This window comes from Lissotriton helveticus, chromosome 4_1, assembly GCF_964261635.1.
Source record: "Lissotriton helveticus chromosome 4_1, aLisHel1.1, whole genome shotgun sequence".
Lineage (NCBI taxonomy): Eukaryota > Metazoa > Chordata > Amphibia > Caudata > Salamandridae > Lissotriton > Lissotriton helveticus.
The window spans coordinates 1,063,907,915-1,063,927,633 of record NC_136063.1 but is presented as its reverse complement, the minus strand read 5'-3'; the positions used below and the strand labels follow the sequence as shown (position 1 = coordinate 1,063,927,633).

At 43.7% G+C, this 19,719-nt stretch overlaps 1 protein-coding gene across 3 annotated transcripts in view; it reads left to right on the top strand.

The window, feature by feature from the left end:
* TRIO (trio Rho guanine nucleotide exchange factor) overlaps positions 1–19,719 on the top strand; it is a 4,034,553-nt gene that overhangs the window by 1,302,615 nt on the left and 2,712,219 nt on the right. For all 3 annotated transcript variants that reach the window (XM_078687660.1, XM_078687659.1, XM_078687661.1), the window contains exon 16: positions 8,347–8,466. In XM_078687660.1, coding sequence (XP_078543786.1) covers positions 8,347–8,466 — 120 coding nt within the window. The remainder of the gene's footprint in view (positions 1–8,346; positions 8,467–19,719) is intronic.

Here is a 19,719-nt window from a genome sequence, read left to right as displayed (position 1 = left end):
ACGAATGATGGATTTAACCCAGATCTCTTGAGTGGGGCTGAATGTTTTGATTTCTTCTGCATTCCGTCCAACAATTGTATGTCTTTGTACTGCTGGTGTATTCAACTGTGTAAAGGAAAACCAAAGGGGATGATTGACGGAGTGTTGAACATTGCAAGCACTCACCCCCAGTCAACTGATCAGATACCAGTCCCAGGATGTTTGTTTCCGGTCCAGGGAAGACATGGCTTAGCAGTTCAGGCTGGACTCTTCCCATGAGGCACAGGGTCAGACTGATTTGCATATGGCCATGTCTGAACTGGGGTGGCCGAGTGAGCTAAAGAATGATGATGGATTAAACCCAGATCAGTTGACTGGGGGTGAGTGCTTGCGATGTTCAACACTCAGTTCATCATCCCCTTTGGTTTTGCTGTATTCAACCGTGTAGCCTTGGAGCTATACCACGTGTCTCTTGGACCTCTTTCAAGAGCTCGCCGTTCTTTTTACCCAGCGTTAAACCCACCCCGCCCCAACCCCCCACCCCGCTACCTGCCATGGGCGGCAATCTGAGGGATAGCCCCGGGCGGCAGAAGCTCTAGCTGCGCCCCTGGCTCAGTGGTGTAGAATGGAGTGGAACAGGGCTGAGTAAAATGTAGTAGAGTGCTGTGCCATAGAGTAGATTGTTTCAGAGTAGAGGGCTGAGTAAAATGTAGTAGAGTGCAGTGCCATAGAGTAGATTGTTTCAGAGTAGAGTGAAGTGGTGTATAGTGGAGTGGTGCAGGGTAGATTGCAGTGGCATAGAGTAGTGGTGTAAAGCGCAGAGGTATAGAGTGGTGCAGAGAAGAGTGCAGTGGCATAGAGCAGTGGCGTAGAGTCCGCTGGCTTAGAAGGCAGTGGCATAGAGTGCACTGTTGTGTAGTAGAGTGGCATAGAGTGGAGCGGTGCAGATAGAGTAAAGTGACCTGGATTGGAGTGGTGTAGAGTGCAGTGGCGATAAGTGCAGTGGTGCATAGTAGAGTAGCATAGAGTGCAGGGGTGTTAAGTAGAGTGTTGTAGAGTATAGTGGCTTACAGTGTAGTGTGGCAGAGTAGATTGACGTAGAGTGCAGTGGTGTAGTGTATTGATTTTGAGTAGATTGGTTTAGAGTGCATTGACATTGAGTGCAGCCGCATAGTTTTTAGCCTTGGCATGGAGGGGCACAGGGTAGATCGCAGTGAAGTGGTATGTAGTGGAATAGAGTGTAGTGGTGGTGGAGTGCAGTGTCATAGTGCAGTACTGCAGCATAGAGTGTAGTGGCGTACAGTGCATAGAGTGCAGTAGAGTGGCGTAAAGTGGTGCAGAGTAGAGTAAAGTGGCATAGAGTGGAATGGTGCAGATAAGAGTGGCATAAAGTTCAGTGGTGTTGACTGAAGTGTTTGAGAGTAGATTGGTGTAAAGTGGAGTGGAGCAGAGTAGAGTGTAGTGGTGCAGAGAGTGCAGTGTTGCAGAGTAGACTGTCGTAGAGTGCAGTGGTGTATAGTAGAGTGACGTAAAGTTCATTGGCGTGGATTGCAGTGGGGCAGAATAGAGTGGCGAAGAGTGCTTTGGCACTGAGTTCAGTGGCATTGAGTGGTGCAGAATAGAGTGGTGTAGGGAGCTGTGGCATAAAGTACAGTTTTGCAGAGTGGAATAGAGAGGTAAAGATTAGATTGGCAAAGAGTAAATTGGTGTGTATAGTGCCGTGGCATAACGTGTTGCAGAGTTGAGTATTGTAGAGTGTAGTGGTGCAGAATAGTTGGCGTAAAGTGCATTGGTTTTGAGTAAAGTAGTTTTGAGCGCAGTGGCGATGAATGAAGTTTCGTAGAGTAGATTGTTTCCGAGTAGAGTGGAGTGGCGCACAGTAGAGTGCAGCGTTGATTAGAGTGGCGTAGAGTGGATTGGCAGAGAGTGCAGTGATATTTAGTGAGTAGTGTGGGGTAGAGTGTATTGGCATAGAGTAAAGTGGTTTAGAATAGAGAGGCATAGATTGGAGTGGAGCGGTGCAGAGTAGAATGCAGTGACGCAATGTAGAATGGTACAGAGTGGAGTGGAATAAAGTGGAATATGCATGGTGTGGTAGCACTAACATTACAGACAAAACATCTTTAGTTGAAATTGCCATTTTATTTGCACAGACATACTGTTTTTACTGATAAGCAAATACAACGCACAAATGATAATGATCACCTTGTGTATTGATTTATTTTGATAGTTTAAAAATGTATGTTTCCACTACACTTCACAATTACCAGTGTGCTTCATTTGGGCTTTTCTAATTCTGAAATGTCTCATTTGCCGACATATACATTTTGTTGTGTGCTAGGAAAAAGGTAACATAGTACAGCGTTCCTCAAACACTCCCTTGGATCAACATGATTGTCACATAAATCCTCTCATTTTGAAGTCAGGGAAAGAAAAGTAGGAGTACAGCTCCCTGGCGTACAGAGCTTAACCTTTGAACTCTGTCTTTGAATACACAGCAAATGTGACAAGATAAGAACAAGAGTTAAAGGCCTGTTTACAGAACTTGGGCACTGGTGGACGAATACAGTAAATAGGATTTGGGCAAGGGAAGGAATGAACTCGAGCTGGATAGCCTAAAACACAGAGTCAGCAAATAGAAAGCTAGCAAATGTGAGATACAAAGCCAATGGTAAACAACGGGCAGAATGCATTCCCAGGGAAGGTTTCCGTATGTCCCCAGGATGTCGTCGGCAAACCAGACAGCTGCGCTGCCTGGTAGGCTTTGACCTAAAAAGGGGGGTTGGGGAGTACGTAAAAGACTGATAGGAGCCCAGCTGCTCAGATCCATCTAAGAATCCTACCCTTCTAGAGTGGATGTACTGGAAGATTAGGTCAGTGATCCTTGTGCTTGGAGCACAGACATCAACGCGGTTGTAACAAAGTAGAGAGAGCCTTGTGACCCCTTCTGCTTTCAGTCTTTTTGACACAGGGGGGAGAACAGCTTGGACCCTTTTTTATTTATTAAGTTTGCAACTGAAATGCATCCAGAGATAATTCACAACTGCAATGCAGAGCATGTACAGAAACCACACAGTACGCAATAATCAAGAATGATAGTTTACATGGATAGCAACAGCAGTCTCAAGTTTAGTCAGTTGAAACAGCAATTTTCAGTATAGTGCAATCAAAGTACAACAGGGAAAGGGGGAAGGAAAGAGCAAGAACAAGCATTGGCATAACCAATAGGTCTCACCTTTGGGACATAAGTGTTTAGCCATGCAACTGTTGATGTTGCACCAAGGAAATTGTGCTGCATAATTAAATACTCATAGGGTCCCAAAGGCGAGACCTATTGGCTATGCCAATGCTTGTTTAATTAGTTGCACACCATAGTTTTGCGGAAAGCATGTTTCCTCGTTGAACCTTTTCCACCAACCAGAACGGTGGTTCCGCAGTTGCGAAAACTACTACTAATTTTCGCGTTGATTTTGCCAGGGGAAATATTCCACTGATTACCAATTGCCACTAAAAGATTTTACAGCCCGACCAGAAGAACCAGTTTTATTGTACAATAGATTCATGGAGATTGTTCGACCACAGCTACGATTATGAACAACTTAATTTTAACAAAGTATAGACGAAAGAAACAGCTCATGTGATATGTGGTACTGCAGCGACATCTCATGGCAATATTGTAGTTAACAGTGTCACCCACACGTTTTTGCGAATATTAAAGTCAATTAGATTCAAGGTGACTTATAGGTGACTGCTACTTTACAAACACCAATGATTCCACACCCACTATATTACGAGCATGATATCACATCTGTGAACAACTTTCTATAATATATGGATGACATATCACCCTTGGAAATGACGAATTAACGCAAATTGGAAGCCTAGAAATAACACACCACACTACTGTAGCCTGTAGCATGGTTACCAATACATACTTTCCTTTTAGGACAAGCAATGGCTGCATGGCCGTGAAAGTGACACAGCTGCCAAAATTGAAAGTAATGGCCAGCGATGCGGAGGAAGAGATAAGAAAGGCAGATGGCGGCTGCGCGCGTGCATGCGAGCGTGCACGCAAGCTTGAGGCCAGGAAAAGCTTGTGGGTAGCACTTTGAAAACCCCCTTACAAAACGTCGAGCAAGCAGCACATGCGCTGCTCTAGGCTCGACCTAAAAAGGGGAGGTGGAAAAATAGTCACACTGTAAAGGAGTGACACAGGGGCTCTTACAGTGATCACTCCAGACAGTACATCAGAGGGGACCAGGTGATGGCCAATAAGTTCCCACTCAGGCCCACTCTCATAGAGAGCTCAGCGTATCGGGGTGAGCAACAGATCTCAATCAACCAGATTGGCATAATTTGAACTGAATTTATCTAATGTGATTTCTCGCAGCCGCTGATGAGATTCAAGAGGGGATCAGATATCTTTAGAGCGTGAACGGACTGCATTAAATCCCAATTGGCGTTAACTGGTCTTGGCAATAAGCTGCATCTCTAAGCCAGTCATTTAGTTGGGAGAGTGGGCGACGACCTCAACATATCACCACCTTTCTTTTACCCAAAAGGAGCAGGCGAATGTTCAATTTCCACAAATCTGGGGAAACATCTTTAACATAGAACGCACCCCTCTTTTTGCACTACTAGGCTATCTGCAGGCCAGTAACCTCGTCAATGACGGACAGACAGACAATATTGTTCTATTCTAGGACATGCCCATTCCAAATAAATAAAGTCTGCGCAGGGCTCTGGGCACCTGACGCACTGTTCCTCATCTAATAGATCTAGTCTAAACAGTCGCTCGGGGGTCCTATAAAATCTGTGCAGAAATTTAAGGTGCACTAATCGGAGTCTATAATTGGGTGATAACCCTCTCGCCGGAGCACAGCAAAAGCTCCACTGGGCCACAGAAATAGGTATGCCCAACTGGTGCAACTGAAATCCGAACCGGTGCAGTGCGCTGCATTCCAGAGTGCAATCTAGTTATGAGCTTACGCCAGTAGTGGCTACCAAGGAGGTTTTCAAGTACCTGCAGTGAGGGAGGCGCCATGGGAAATGAGGAATATGTAGCGCACAAGGCTGCTCTCAATTGGTAATCGGTTAACCTATCTAGGCGAGTCCCGTCGCAATCTTGTAGGGCTTGCTGCGGCTTGATAAAAGAGATTCCTGGAAACACTGCCTCCATAGTGGTGAGTTGCAGCCATCGTAGTTTTGTACATGTGCCAGCATCTTGTATGAAGGGTTAGGCCGGGTGTCTAGTCAGAGGGATCGAGGGGATGAATATAACATCCAGTCCCTCAAGCTTATGTAGTTCATTCCATACCCAAACCGTACAACCAGCTGTATCAAATGCTGTTTGTAGTTGCTGTGGGGACTAATATAACACCACGTGCAGTGGGTGCAGCATGATCAGGCTCATTGTGGGCCATGAACTTTGTGGGGTATACCCAGTAGAACACAAACTGCGCCTGTGCACAGCTATAATAGAGATCCATGTCCAGTGCGCCAAGTCCACTCTGCTCGAAAGGAAGAGTAATTATTTCCCAGGCAAGCCTAAGCTGACTTCCAGCCCATGCTAGCACAACTGGCTCGGAAAGGAGTTGGCACTGAAAGCAGTGTTGAAGTAGGCAAAAGATTAATGGGCATATATAAGAATTTGGGTAGAACAACCATCTTTGCAATTGCTAACCTCCCTGCCATAGAAAGCAGGAGAATCATCCAGCGAGCCACCTGGCTATTCAGCCACTCCATTCATGTTGCGGCTCTGCCAGATCCCATAGAGCGTGCTTCCCTGACGCGTTTCATGTAAGACTGAGAAGGGGGGGATAGATCACCCCATGAATCCGGAGGCGTGCTGTTGATTTAGAATAAATATGAATCATCAAATAGATGAATGTGGTACTAGGTTCTAGGCAGTCCAACAAAGTGAATAGGTATGACCACTCAAGTGAATCAAATGTCTTGGTGGCATGAAAGGGAAATCACAGCAGCACTTAGGGAGGGTTTTATAACCTGAGGATTGCAAAAAAGGTGCGTATATTATGCGTTGTGGCCCTACCAGGTGAGGTTCCAAAAGGGGAAAAACTTTTTAGAAAATGTGGCCTTGACGCCGAATAAACCAGGGACTTTGTCTCCAGGAGGGACTCTAATGACCTGTGTAATCAGCTCTTCGGTGAAGGGCTCATGTACAAATCTACAGTGGCCGTCTCCCAGCCAGATTAGCTGCACCGAGTCGAAGGAGTCAAGGTCCTGAGGGGCATGTGACCGAGTTGTGGTGTAAATGATGAGTAGAAATGAGTCCTCTATTCCTGTACTTCCCTTAGGCCAACAGCCAACTCACCTGTACATAGTTCAGCCATATAGCCACTTGCCCAGGGTTTGTGAAGAATGCCCACCAAGGATTTGCCCGCTTGATCTCCCTCACCAAATCTCCTAGCACAATTTTTTTTTCCTAGATAGTGAGTCTCCCGCCGTGCTATCTTCACAAATTAGTGTATCTTACATCGAATGCAGACAAGTGAGTCCGCACCGCAATCAGCAAAGAATTTGAGCTCAAGCTCACGAATCTCATCTTCAAGACATTTTCGCTCCCCAAGAATCGACCTCAAGACTCTGGACTGTTTAGCTTTGCATTCCCCTCTAACTACTGATTTAAATGCCACCCACAGCGTGTAGTAAGAATCCACTGCAGCTCGAACCCTTAACCACATATTCCAATGTGAAATATACCATTGAAAAAGTCACACTCTCCTGGAACCTCTACTGTGTGGATTCCTTCTCAGGGAAAACCACAGGAGCAACACACAAACAGAGGTCCACCCACCAGACTGTAAGGGCATTATTTATGGGTGGAGTGGCCCCCTTTGAACAGGGCAAAACTCCTTTCATGTTTCAGGACTTCCAGTCTTTCAGTCCCCCGAGAGTGGGGTTGTGGATTGAGGTATTACTTCTAATTTGCTACCCTAAGGGGCTACAAAGCCCACAAGTCATTGGGGGACCATTACAGCATGGAATTGCACCCCTGCCACTCACCTCCAGTCATTCTGTCCCCTTGGGAGGGCTAATTGGGGATTGTCTCAGTGGGGTAGAAAGCTCACTAGACACAACATATTAAATTAAGAACAATGAATGAGGCGGGCAGGAAGTTAGCCTATAATGCCATTAGGCGTCACCACCCCAACCTTCGACGCTCATATAGTCTTTCTGCCCCTCTTGGCGGACAAATTGTGAGTTTTTCTCACAATGTACTTATTTCGTCAGAAAGCCCACTATGCACTAGGGATAGAGAGGATGAATGGGGGAAGAATAGGCCTGATATGGAATCTACTTTGATCACCAGTTTGGTAAGGGGTGGTGTTCCATAGCAAAACCAAAACAATGGATACAAATAATCCCCTCTTTTTCCATGTGGGATGGGTGCAGGAGTGGTACTTAAGCTGTCTGGCACCCAGAAAGTCCAGTATTTCTGAAAGCTAGAGTAAAGGAAATCCAGGGTGGTGTGGCTTGCATGGATCTCAGCACGTTCTCACCCAGAATGCCTTGCACACACACCTTAAAATATTGTTGGATATATTACAACTGCCTCACATTTACATGGCAGAAAATTCCAGAACTTCAGGCAGTGTAAAGCGTATAGCTTCCAGCATCCTCTAACATTTCCTATTAAAATGATCTACCTGGGTGCCAGCCATCCCTGGTCCCAAAAGCCACTCATCATAAAGGGAATATCTTTTCCAGAGCTATGTTCGAGGTCATTCCAAGTTTAAAGTTTGCACAGTTCGTGTTCTATACGGTTGGATCACTTACTAATATGGGTTGGTATTTTTTATTGGGAGAGGTGTGGGATTGTTGCATGAGAGGCTGTTGACATTCCAACAAATTCTATAATTTTCTGTGACAGAATTATGAGAAAATTATCTTCTTTTTGTCAAAGTATAGGCATTCTGTGTTTTTAGGTTTTTCTATGTCCTCGGCGACTAGGGCATGTCTAATGATAGTTATGGTATTTCAGTCCAAGATGAGCCAGCACCTAGAGAACTTCACTATCTTGAGCATTTCTGGGAGCTTTGGACCCAGAGCAATTAAGGTTGCTGTATCTTACATAGATCCCAAAGCCAAAACTTCCCAGCGCTGGTCGTTTTCATCCACGTGCTCCTCTCTCCTCCACCCCGTGCTCCATGTTGCTCTCTTATTTTCTTTTGTGGTATTTTCTCTCTCTTGTTCTCACCCCCCACCCCCCGCACACTTTTTTTTAACGATGCTTCAGTGTTCCAATCTGTATGTATACCACAAACATGTAGATAATATAATTAGTTGTACATGTTCAAATGTTGATTGCGAGTGTTGATTGTCTGTGTTACTCTGCTGTTGCAGGTGCTAGGCTGGATTCGTAACGGAGAGTCCATGCTCAATGCTGGTCTCATCACTGCCAGCTCCCTGCACGAGGCAGAGCAGCTACAGCGTGAGCATGAGCAGTTCCAGCATGCTATAGAGGTAAAAATAAAGTCTTTATTTATTTTTATGAAAACATTGTTTTGCCCACTTTATATATTTATATATAATTAATACCGATCTATATTTTGGACTGAAGCCTACCCGCACCCTTATGTATGTACTTTAATACATTACTACCAGTTTACATGTGTGAGTTGTGTATTTTTTGAGGAATGTTTGTTTTCACCTGAAAATTGGAAACTGTATTGTAGATGTACAATTTGGTCTACTGTTCTATTAACTTGACGTTCTGTCACCACTTGATGCCCACATTTTAGTCATGTTTGGCCTTCATTTACTAGTGTATGGCAGCTCAGAAAGCGACCTATATTAGCTGATGTCCTCAAAAACTAAAAAATAAATTAGCATCATGGTTTGTAGACATGGGACGGGCTTACCCAAAACCCCCTTCCATCCTCCACCATTTCGGAAATCATCTGTATAGAGTGAATGTCATAAAATAGAATTTGATGGTTTATTTTGTTGCTTTGCCAATTCCGATAATGTCTTGTTACATACAAATTATTGGTATCACTCGTGGTAGAGCCCCAAGCCCCAAAAGGAAACTATTCCCTTTTTAGAAAGAATTAGAACTGGCAGGTTTCTCTCACTGTGCCCCTGCAGAGTTCTGCTCCGGTAGTTAAGTGTTAGGAGTCAGACAATCCGGTCCGAGAATCTCATCTGTGGGTGTTTTTTTTTACAGAGCATAGCATTCCAAAATCAGTGTGCACACACAGTATTTATGGCAAGCTACATGCTAACCTATTTTACACTATTAGTCAACAAGAATGATTGTAACTATCATAAAAATCTCAGCAAAATGTATACAAATTAGGGTAAATGTTAATTTCGCCCCCAACCACATTCAATCATACATCTCCAACCTTATCAGTCTACCCAACTTATAACAAGCTGTCCAGCAGCATGGTAATACATGGTCACACCATCACCTTACCCCAAACTGCTTAAAGCCTATGTGCCTTGCTCTTTCCTATGAAAGACTAAAGAAAGTATGGTTGGAGATATGAACAAAAATAAAACACCCAAAAAGCAGTTATTAATTCTTGTAAAAAATGTTATAATCATTTTAATGTGAGTCTGATTTTTTTTTTTTTAAATGCTCTAGCTGAAAATGTATAGAACCATGACGAGCGATTTTATTTTTCTGTAATCAGGTTGGCTTGCAAACAACTAACGTGAAAAGGCACAGTGCAAGGCTATACCAAATGCTTCTTGACCTCATTCACCTATATACAACATGAATGTGCTAAACCTTTAACATGTCCTACTCTCATCTTTTGTTTAATGGCTACTCTAGAATAGTCATTTTTCTTGTACAGCTTTTAAATTGTATTTGTATTCGGGAACAGACAATTGTGAATTCTAATAGGTACCTACCAGTCGATCTGAAGGGCAGAGTGTTGAGTAATCTAAGGATCAGTCTGATGTTATTGCCTAACATCCTGCAGGTTCTTGGAAGATACTTTAATATAGTAAGCGATGAAAGGGCAGGTAGATTTGAAAGTGGAGAGGTAAGGGCAGTAGAGGCTACTGGGGTTCAGAAATGTGTGTAAGTCATGTTTTACCTGGACCTGTGGAAAGGAAAGGGTTTTGGGTACACAAAGTTCCTTTTTTTTTCTTTAAACTCGTACTCTTTTATGGAGTATCTTTCATTTTAAAGTTGTGAGTGCTTGTTTTAGAGAAGTAAATATTTGTCTTCAGAAATTTCTAATCACTCCTTACTTTTTAGTAAAGGAAACGCAACTCAAGAGGAAGTTTGATGGATAAATGCATGGCAACTAATGAACAATGAGGCTAGGTTTCTTCACATTTCTCTAACACATGCATTGATGATAATTAAGGGTTTCTGGGGATTTGTAGTTAGTACTGTGGGAAACATGCAAACATTAAATGATATACATATATCTCCAGAGTTTGGCTCCAACAAAACAGAAGGAACTTGCTGTTAAAAAGCTGGAACTAATGAAGTTGAAGAAAGTTTAGGTAAGGTTTCTTACACCTATTACAAAGGAATGACCACAAAGAAAACTACGAAAAACAGGAGACAAATGCTGAGAAGATGCGCTACGTAGCAGTCGACATGAGATTGTCTGATGCAGGAAATAGGAGCGGTAAGCAAAAGGCGGATGGCAGGTCAGTTGGACAGTGGAAATGTATTCTCCAGTTATCAGCCAACGTCACAGAGGGCAGTAACTGATGGGGGGTGCAGAGACGTTTTAAGGCATGGGCAAAGTGGGCTCTGGCCCAGGGCCCTAGCCTTTCAGGGCCCCCCTGATAGAACCAGCTCTGTTCTGCAGAGTCTTGCCTTGATGGCACTGAATGATTCTTAAACAGATTGTTTTAAATACCACTTTCATTTGTTTTCTTTTCGGGTGATATGTGTCTATTACTGACATTTTGAAGAGAAATGGTGTGCTTGTTTCATGCAACATCCATAAAATAGTTTCTTTTAGATCAAATCAGGGCCTCACATGTGAGAAATGGGAGTGTCACGTAGATTATTTGTACTAATATTAGCAAGGAGCTGCTGTGTTCCAATATCGAAAACCGACATCACTATCCCTGAATATTGCATTTAAACACACTTAGAATTTGTACAAGTGTATCTTTGCATCATCAGTGATTCGGCCAGAGAGGGCATAAAAGAGCTGACATGGGATCATAAATGCACAACTTTTACTCACAGCGGCCCCCAAAATATGCTTGGCCCAGGGACCCTAAAATTCGGTCCCTGGGGCGGGCGGGGCATTGAAGTCATCTGAGGACTTTTTTTACCAGACCAGATATTTAAAGGTTTTACAAAATCGGACTAATTAATACTGAAGTCAGCAGCAGTCCTGTTGTGTAGGGCTCCCAAATCTGAATAATATCTTATGATAAAATGTATGTATGTATGTATAGCATACTTATATAACGCATACTGTCACCCAAAGGGTATCCTGGCGCTTTGACTCCATAATCGCAATACAAGCAGAGGAGAATCAGACAGCCCTAGGAAAAAGGTGAGACTTCAGACCATTTTTAAAGTGGGTCAGCTCATTCAGCTTCCTTAAAGAGAGTGGAAGAGTATTCCACAATTTAGCTGCAGTAAAGCTGAAAGAGCGGCCACCCATTCGCATCCTCTGAATGCAAGGGACCCCATCCTAAAAGGCAGAAGAGGAGCGTAAAGGCCTAGCTGCAGAATTCCATTTGAATTTGTTCTTAAGAGCAATGGGTCCCAGTCCATGAAGTGCTCTAAAGACAATACAAGAATCCTTGAAGCAGACCCGCTGATGTTTAGGCAGCCAATGAAGGTCTTTGAGAGCCAAAGATAAAGATGCAGAACGCACACGTGAAAGAGCCAGCTTGGCTGCCATATTCTGGATCCGCTGCAGCTGCTTTATCAAAGAGCTAGGGGCTCCTAGAAGTAGTGCGTTACAGTAGTCTAACCTACTGAGTATAATACTGCGCACTACCTCAGGTCTCGCCAACAAAGGTAGCATAGGGAGAATTTTGCGCAGCATTCTTAGCAACATCAGGCAAGTGCTAACAGTCTTGTTTATGTGGACATCCAATTGCAGGTGGGGACCGAATATTACACCCAGATTGCGAGCAGAGCCAGCTGACTCAGCAGTGTCCTTAGTGGTCGAGGGCCAGAAATCGTCGGGCAGAGGGCGCAGGATTTTATCCAGCGAGCAATGTAAAACTTCTGTCTTAGATCCATTAAACTAGAGGGAATTTTCCCTCAGCCAGCCCGCCGTGGCCAGCATACAGCGATGGAAGGTCTCTGTAGAGACAGTATCCTTACCCTCGAGAGAGAGAAGATAAGTTGCATATCATCTGCGTAGTTTATTACCGTGATACCAAAAGATTTGATCAACTTGATCAGGGGACAGAGGTAAAGATTGAACAAAATGGGGCTGATCGCCGAGCCCTGAGGGACACCTTGCCCTACCATTCTGTTATCAGACATAAAAGGGGGCAAAGTCACCACCTGATGTCTATTAGAGAGGTAGGAGCCTAGCCAGTCACGGGCTGTACCGACCACCCCACTGTCCTCCAGTCTCCTGATCAGTATGGAATGGTTCACGGTGTTGAACGCGGCCGACATATCAAGCAGCACCAAAAATGCTGCTCGGCCACTGTCGACTCGCGATCGTAAGTCATTCAGAACCACTACCAACGCCGACTATGTACCATGTGCTGGTAGAAAACCGAACTGGGCAACATCTAGGCATACATTCTCCTCAATGAAATGAGAGAGGGACTTAGTTAAAAAAAATTCCAGAATTTTAATTGGAAAAGGTAATAAGGATCACAGGCACAAATATGGTGACAATCACATAGAGATGCTGCAACATGCACCTCCAGACAACAAATGGCATCAGATTTCACGTGAAACATACAGACCAGGTCAGCCTTGGAGTGGAACAGCCACAACCATCACACACCTTTTGGCTTCTGGTCTGTAGTTCACAGGGCAGAGAGGGTCCAGGGTGGCTTTTTTCAACAATGGCGATACGACGACCAGTTTCCAACTGTCAGGGACAGTGGCAGTACTTAGAGACTGGCAGCAGATCAAATATAGAAGAGGGAAGAGCTCGGTCTGAAACAACTTCCAAAACTTGTAGGGTAACGGGTCAAGCGGGGAGCCTGAAGACACACTGTTAGCCATGGTACAAAAATCCTCATATGAGGGGGGGGATAAAACTAGACAGCAGAGTATTCACAATGCACTCCCCCCTATCAGATGAAGTCCGTACAGGTAATGGCTCTGCAGTGACCTGAATATTAGGAATACTAGATACAGAAAGTCCAGCTAAAATAAAAGTGATCTTGTCCTCAAAGGTAAAAGCCAAAGAATCACATAGTGCCTGCGAGGCCGGAATACAATTAGTGGTACAAGCAGGGTTGGAAAGATTATTGACAATTTTGAAAAGGGTTTGGGACTTGTTGGTCGACTGAAGTAAAATGGGATGTACTACCACATATGTTAGCATTAAGAAGGATGGGGAGTGTCAGAGTCAAAATCACTTTATTCGATTATATTAAAATCATAAAAGTATGCTATACAATACATTAGTATATCAAAAACGGTAATTAATTTAAAAAACAAAATAAAAGTGAGAATTAAGATTCAGTATATACACAGTATACAGTGGAGGTCGGTACAAATTTTACAAGAACCCGTAAAGGAATAATCTCAACAGTTCTTTCAATACACTAATCGTTTAAGACAACTAACACTGCTCAACATCTACAAATTGTAAAGCAGAAATCATCCGAAGTCTATTCTGTCTGGAACGAATAGAGGCAGTCAAAAAATTGGCTACCCCGAACATGACTAGAGGAGACTCCATGAGTTGTAGGTACACTAAGGCAGGTTTTATCTGTCCAAACCCTTTGTTCTTTAATATTGGCTTAATAAATTTTTCCCTGCCAGTCTTAAAAAAGGGGCAAAAAAACACAAAATGCAGTAAATCCTGGTCAGAGAAATCATCACATTTACATGGTACATTCTCATGAGGTTTACACCACTTATCATAAGTACCCAACAGAAAGTGCACCTGATTAAAGCGAAATTTTGTAAGAAGCCACCTATGAAATGGTTTCGTAACAATCGTCAAGTATGATTGAATAGACATTGACGTAATCAACATATAATGTGATCTTACAGTTGGCTTCATAATTTCGCCCGCTTCCCTTTCCGCTTCTCGCTTTTTTATATAGTGTGTTTTAACCCATTTAATATCTCCTCTTGTCAGTCTTTCAGGGTTAGTGTACAGTTCGGGTCGACCCAAATATCCTGCTGATGATTTAATAAAAGCCAACTACCTTATCTCTGCCACTTTATCCCTCCCCATACAATCCCTAATGATTTCATGGTTTAGAGACAGATTGGGATTAAGCCAGGTTCTGATCCATGACAAAATTGGGGCCATACACAGAGTATCTTCAATGTACCCCAGTCCCAGTTCCATATGTACTGCAAACGCTGGTGTAGATTGGGGGAGACCCATAAGGGAACGTAAGAATCTATTTTCTTCTCTCTGTATCGGGGCAGAATTTTTATAGCCCCATATCGAGGCCCCATACCTTGCAATGGCTAGGGTTTTGGCTCTATAGATGGTCAATATAGCCTCAGCTGGTTTCCCACCCAGTCGCTTTGCAAAACCCAAAGGATGGGGAGTGCAGAATGGTAGATCATTTACAGTGGACTGGAAGTCTTGGGGTTTTCTGTCCTATAACTGAACAAATCTACCCTTTCTATCTACTTAGACATTTGCATGACTTCCTGGGTAGAAGAATGTGTTGAAATCAGTGCCTGCCACACTACACTGACACTCCTGAATTTCTATATTTTAGAAATACCAGGGTTCATATTATTCCCAGGATGCTAGACAGACCTGGGCCTAAACCTGAAGCCATTACCCATGGAAATTTAGAGTATGTTGGGGTTTTCCCTTAAGGCTAGGTTGACCGTTGGAATGTATGCTGAGTGAAAGAAAAGTGTGTTGGATTCACACCAGGAATTCCGTCCTGGTTTCTTCAAAGTTTTCAGGCATGCACAGATTTAGTAGAGTTACCTAGATGAATGTTGACAGGAAAATCTGTATTTTTCCCAAAGACCAAAGTTTACAGGGCTTTTTGGGTAAGAAAATGTACACTGCACTCGCTCAACACTGAATACCTATGTGTCTAGTTTAAAAAAAAATGCTTGTAGTTGTTATGTTACCTTACGTTCTAACTGACCGAGCACAAATACTTCAGCTACATCGATCCCAAAAACGTGGTTTTTGCAATGATTGTTTAATGGTCTTTATTTAATCTCGTTTTGGGGCCTTTTCCATCTCTGGCAGTAGGCTCACCTAGGCATGCAAGGTAGCGTTATCAGGAGCGTTGAGAGCAATTGATGGTAGGAATTTTGCTATCCTTTGCAGATTCTAAAACTTTCCATTACAGAAATGTGTGAAAATGTTATTGAAACCAAAATCTGACAAATGTTGAAAGGTATGAAAACATAGTGGACTCCAGCCCAAACCCCACCAACCGGAATTTCCCCCTTTCTAAGATTGGTGGGTTTCCATGGGTGTTAGCTGACATCGAGGCCAAATGCAGGCAACTACCACCTAAAAAGTTAATCTTTACAAACATCATGTGCTTAATTCACATGAACATGTTTGGGGCCTTTGCTGTCCCTTGCTGTAAGCCCACCCAGAAATGTGGTGTACTGTTACAAGGAAACGTGTAGGAGATCTTCGTGTTGGGGCATATGCTATTATCTGTTGAGTATCTCAAACATTTTGACTTTCTATTGTGTCCACAAGAAACACATTTTGTTAAAAAAAAAAAGCCCTCAGACTATTTCGCTTTGTTCTGCATTGAAATATATTGAAATATATGTTTTGTGGCTCTTAATAGTTTCTTTGGGAGCACCTTGCACCTTCCTGAATTATTAACTCTTCTACTTTTTGAAAATGTAAAGCTCTCTGGGTTCATCCATGGGTTTTGCTCCTGTTTCCCCCACTTATTGCAGGTAGGTAGAAAACGCAAAAATAGGAAATATTTGCCACCAGAGTTTTTATATCTGGCATTCACTGTTTGCTGTGCGAGGCACTCCATATGCCTGCCTTATTGCCTACATCATATAGTCTCTTCCAGGAACATAGTACTTGATTTAGATCTTGGCGGTACTCTTGTCGTCCTTCTGTGGTGGTGGTTTAGAGAACTCTGTCAAGTTGACACGCCGTATTTAGATGTGTTATGGCTCTGCTGGCTCCGTCACAATCAGGCGTGCTGTATTGCGCAAGCCTATTTTGATGTCCCCGTTGTGCTGGTGTTGTCCTAGCGGGGTTTTGCTGACAGAATGAGTCCCTGGTGGAGTGGAGACTGACAAGTACTACTTATTTTCGTGTCAACATTCATATATTTTATGTTTGACTCAGAAGCATATGTAGGTAATTGTTATGCCCCTTTTTGTTACATTTTGAATGCCACACAAACAAGATACACACACTATTGAATGCATACCCACAGGCACCACAAGTAGAACACCCCAAGCACCACAAAAACAATTAAACAAAAAAGGAAGGGTCAATACAGGTCTGTTCATTTTAACTTGATAAGTTGGAAAATGAACACTATTGTATTACACATAAGAAAAAATGTTATGTAAGAGTAATGCAAAAATACAATTAGCTACAGCAATTATCACACGATTTATAGTAAGACCATTGTAAAAGTTGCTTACCTTTGATCCCGACGACAACTGAGTCGTTTCGCGTCATGGTGGGGTCAGAGCAGCATAGATGGGACCTGGAGGATGGGGTTTAACCCCTTCGCTGTGGCGGCTATTCTGCCGCAGCGCTAAGGGGGAGGCAGGGCCACGCGGCGCTCCTGTACTCGTGACGGAACCGCTCCGTCTCGGCCCTCGGGTGAGCTGTGCTTGTGACGGAACGGTTCCGTCACGGCCCGCCCGCTTTTTAGAACGTCAGCGCAGGCGCGGAATTCGCGCCGCGAGCGGGCCGTGACGGAACCGTTCCGTCACCAGCACAGCCTACCCGAGGCTCGTGACGGAACAGTTCCGTTGATAGAGCGCGCGAGGACACCCGACCAACAGTTTTCGCCGTTTCCGGCTTCAGGGCCCATATACTTTTCAAATCACCATATACATCGATCAGGTGACTTCACGAGCTCTATCAAGTTGATGTGTGTGTGTTCCCTGCTACCAAATTTCGGTGCACCCGACTTACCATCCACCGATGCGGGTGCCTAATGACCACAATGAATCAGGGAGCTAGCTGTAAAGGAAAGGCAGCAAAATACAAACCCAACCAATAACCTTCAAACACTGTTTAAATGACCACGGACAACTGGAAGTTTTAAAATGTTTATCTAAAGTTCAATATTTTCTTGCATGAGGTACAGTAAAATAAGGCAATCAATAACCAAGATAACGTAAATCACATAGGCAGAAAGAAATAATGACAGAGTAATCATCAAGGTACAAAATAAATGTAACGAGAAAATACTATATAAGTCAGTATTATCTAGACAGGGATAGACTAAGTGTGTGTGACTATAGAAGAACTTATAATGAATAACACGCTTCACTTAAGGTGAAAGGGCCTTTGAACAACCTAGGCAACGATGTTCTAGACCATATCAGAAAATGACACACTGCTATGCAAAATATGATTTCTAACAAATGAGAAGACATAGGAATAACTTCGCAAAATTATAAATGACTGTTCAATAGTTGCGGAAAGGCATGGAAATATAACATATGCAATGTTGAACTTTATTTAAGCAAAAGTTAGAAATTCAGAAGGTGCAAGAATTTCAAGAGGTTCAGAGTAATATTTACCTAGAAAAGGTGTGGAAACCAAACCCTGGCCACGGGTCAGTTAAGGACAGGAAACCCTCAAGGAAGGATACCCCTCAAAGGACAGCAGATGCAGAATGGACACCCAGGACAGGACAGGATACCCTCGGAATAGGAATCAGGACAGGACCCTCAGGACAGGACAGCAAACCCTCAGTACAGGACCCTCTTCAGGACAGGACCGGAACCCACAGTTCGGAAGCAACGCCTGCGCTCCACCCGCTCTGCAGCTATCGATCAAGACCCCGATTGGGTCAGCGAACTCCCAGCTAAGTGCCTTGCCAGCACTTTGAGGTTCAGTAGAACCTTAGCCTATGGTCAAATTCGGACAGAGTGCTCCGCAACGCTCTGTATCTTCAGTCACCTATTGAGTGCGTTGGGTCAGTGACAGGTCAGCTAAACCAGACAAGTCGGACGGTTCACTAGGTGAACCCAGGGTAGATATACAGTTTGGGGACAGTGTACCACCCCCCAATGTTGCAAAGTGTCAGAATCCCTCAATTTCAATTGGTCCTAAGGTAGGGTTTGGGTAACACACCAATCACAATACGCGAATTGAAGCCTTCATTAACATATTTGGGTACCGCCTAGCAGATTTGGGGTTCCCATGAGCTAACAGTAGCGCAATATAACAATGTATCACATAAGGAGCTACATTCGCTGTTCTCGCAGGGCAGAGGTGACTTTCTCAGGAGCATCTCGCCCATCACTGCCAGCTGGCTATGTTCCATCAGCCAAGGTCCCTCGTGCTGCCGAATGTCGCACAGGCGCAGAAGGGACCTCCAATATGGCTCTCCTCTCACTCAGACCCCCATTTCCCGCGGTACATGAAAAGTAAGCGAAAACAAATTAATACATAATAATGTCATTATGAAAACACATCACAGGGTTTGTACTTTTAACTCATCATCAAGAAATAAACTTATGCAATTAAATGTTAGCTACATTGAGACGGACACAAGAGCAGTGGCACGAGCAGTACCACATGATAAGCACAGCTATGAATTACGCATGCGCACAACTTTCCCTCCACTTCTGCAGACGCGTCAGGACACGTGAGTGTGGCTGACGCATGCGCAGTAACTAAATTACAAGCGGCGGCCATTTAAAGGACACGGATTAATTTCATTAGAAATACACATAGGCAAGCGTCTTAAACTTTACTCAAACTTAATATAAATGTTAGTAAGACGTACATTTATTACCTTGTTATACATAAACGAGGTTCTTGATTTCGGCAAGCCGCAAAATATGCGAAGCTTTGCTTCATCACCGTCACGAGCATGGGAGGGGTTAAGACAGAAACGGAAGTGGGAAACAGTAAGAAAGGTAAGTTCTTACCTCATTTCCTTTGATTCCACCAACTCAAAGTAGGAGGAATACCCGCCACAGTTGCCTCACTGGAAAGACATTTTGTGATTAGCTTGGCTGGACTTCCACCGACACCAAAATCTAAGTAGAACGGGTAGACCACCAAGTAGGCGGAGGGTGAATCCGTCAAAAAAGTGACGGCTGGACAATTACTGCCAAAATCTATATCAGGCCCTTAGTCTGATTTTGTATAATTGTTTACAACTCACTGGTACTTACCTAATGTTTACCCTTGAGGCATTGGTTAAGTAACTCATCAGGTCCCTCACAAATCTTTTTTCTAAATCTATTATTCTGATGGATACTTCTGACTGCAGATACCTTAACTTTTGAATTTCCAGGGGTCGTGCCTGAACCGAGCTCTTAGATGGCTGCTCGGTGTTGAAGCTCTGGAGCCACAATTCACCAGCAGCCCAGCACTGCTCCAGCTGCCCTACGACCATGAGGACGGTGGCAAGAACTGCCCTATGGGTCGCGGAATATCCTGAGCCGGGTGG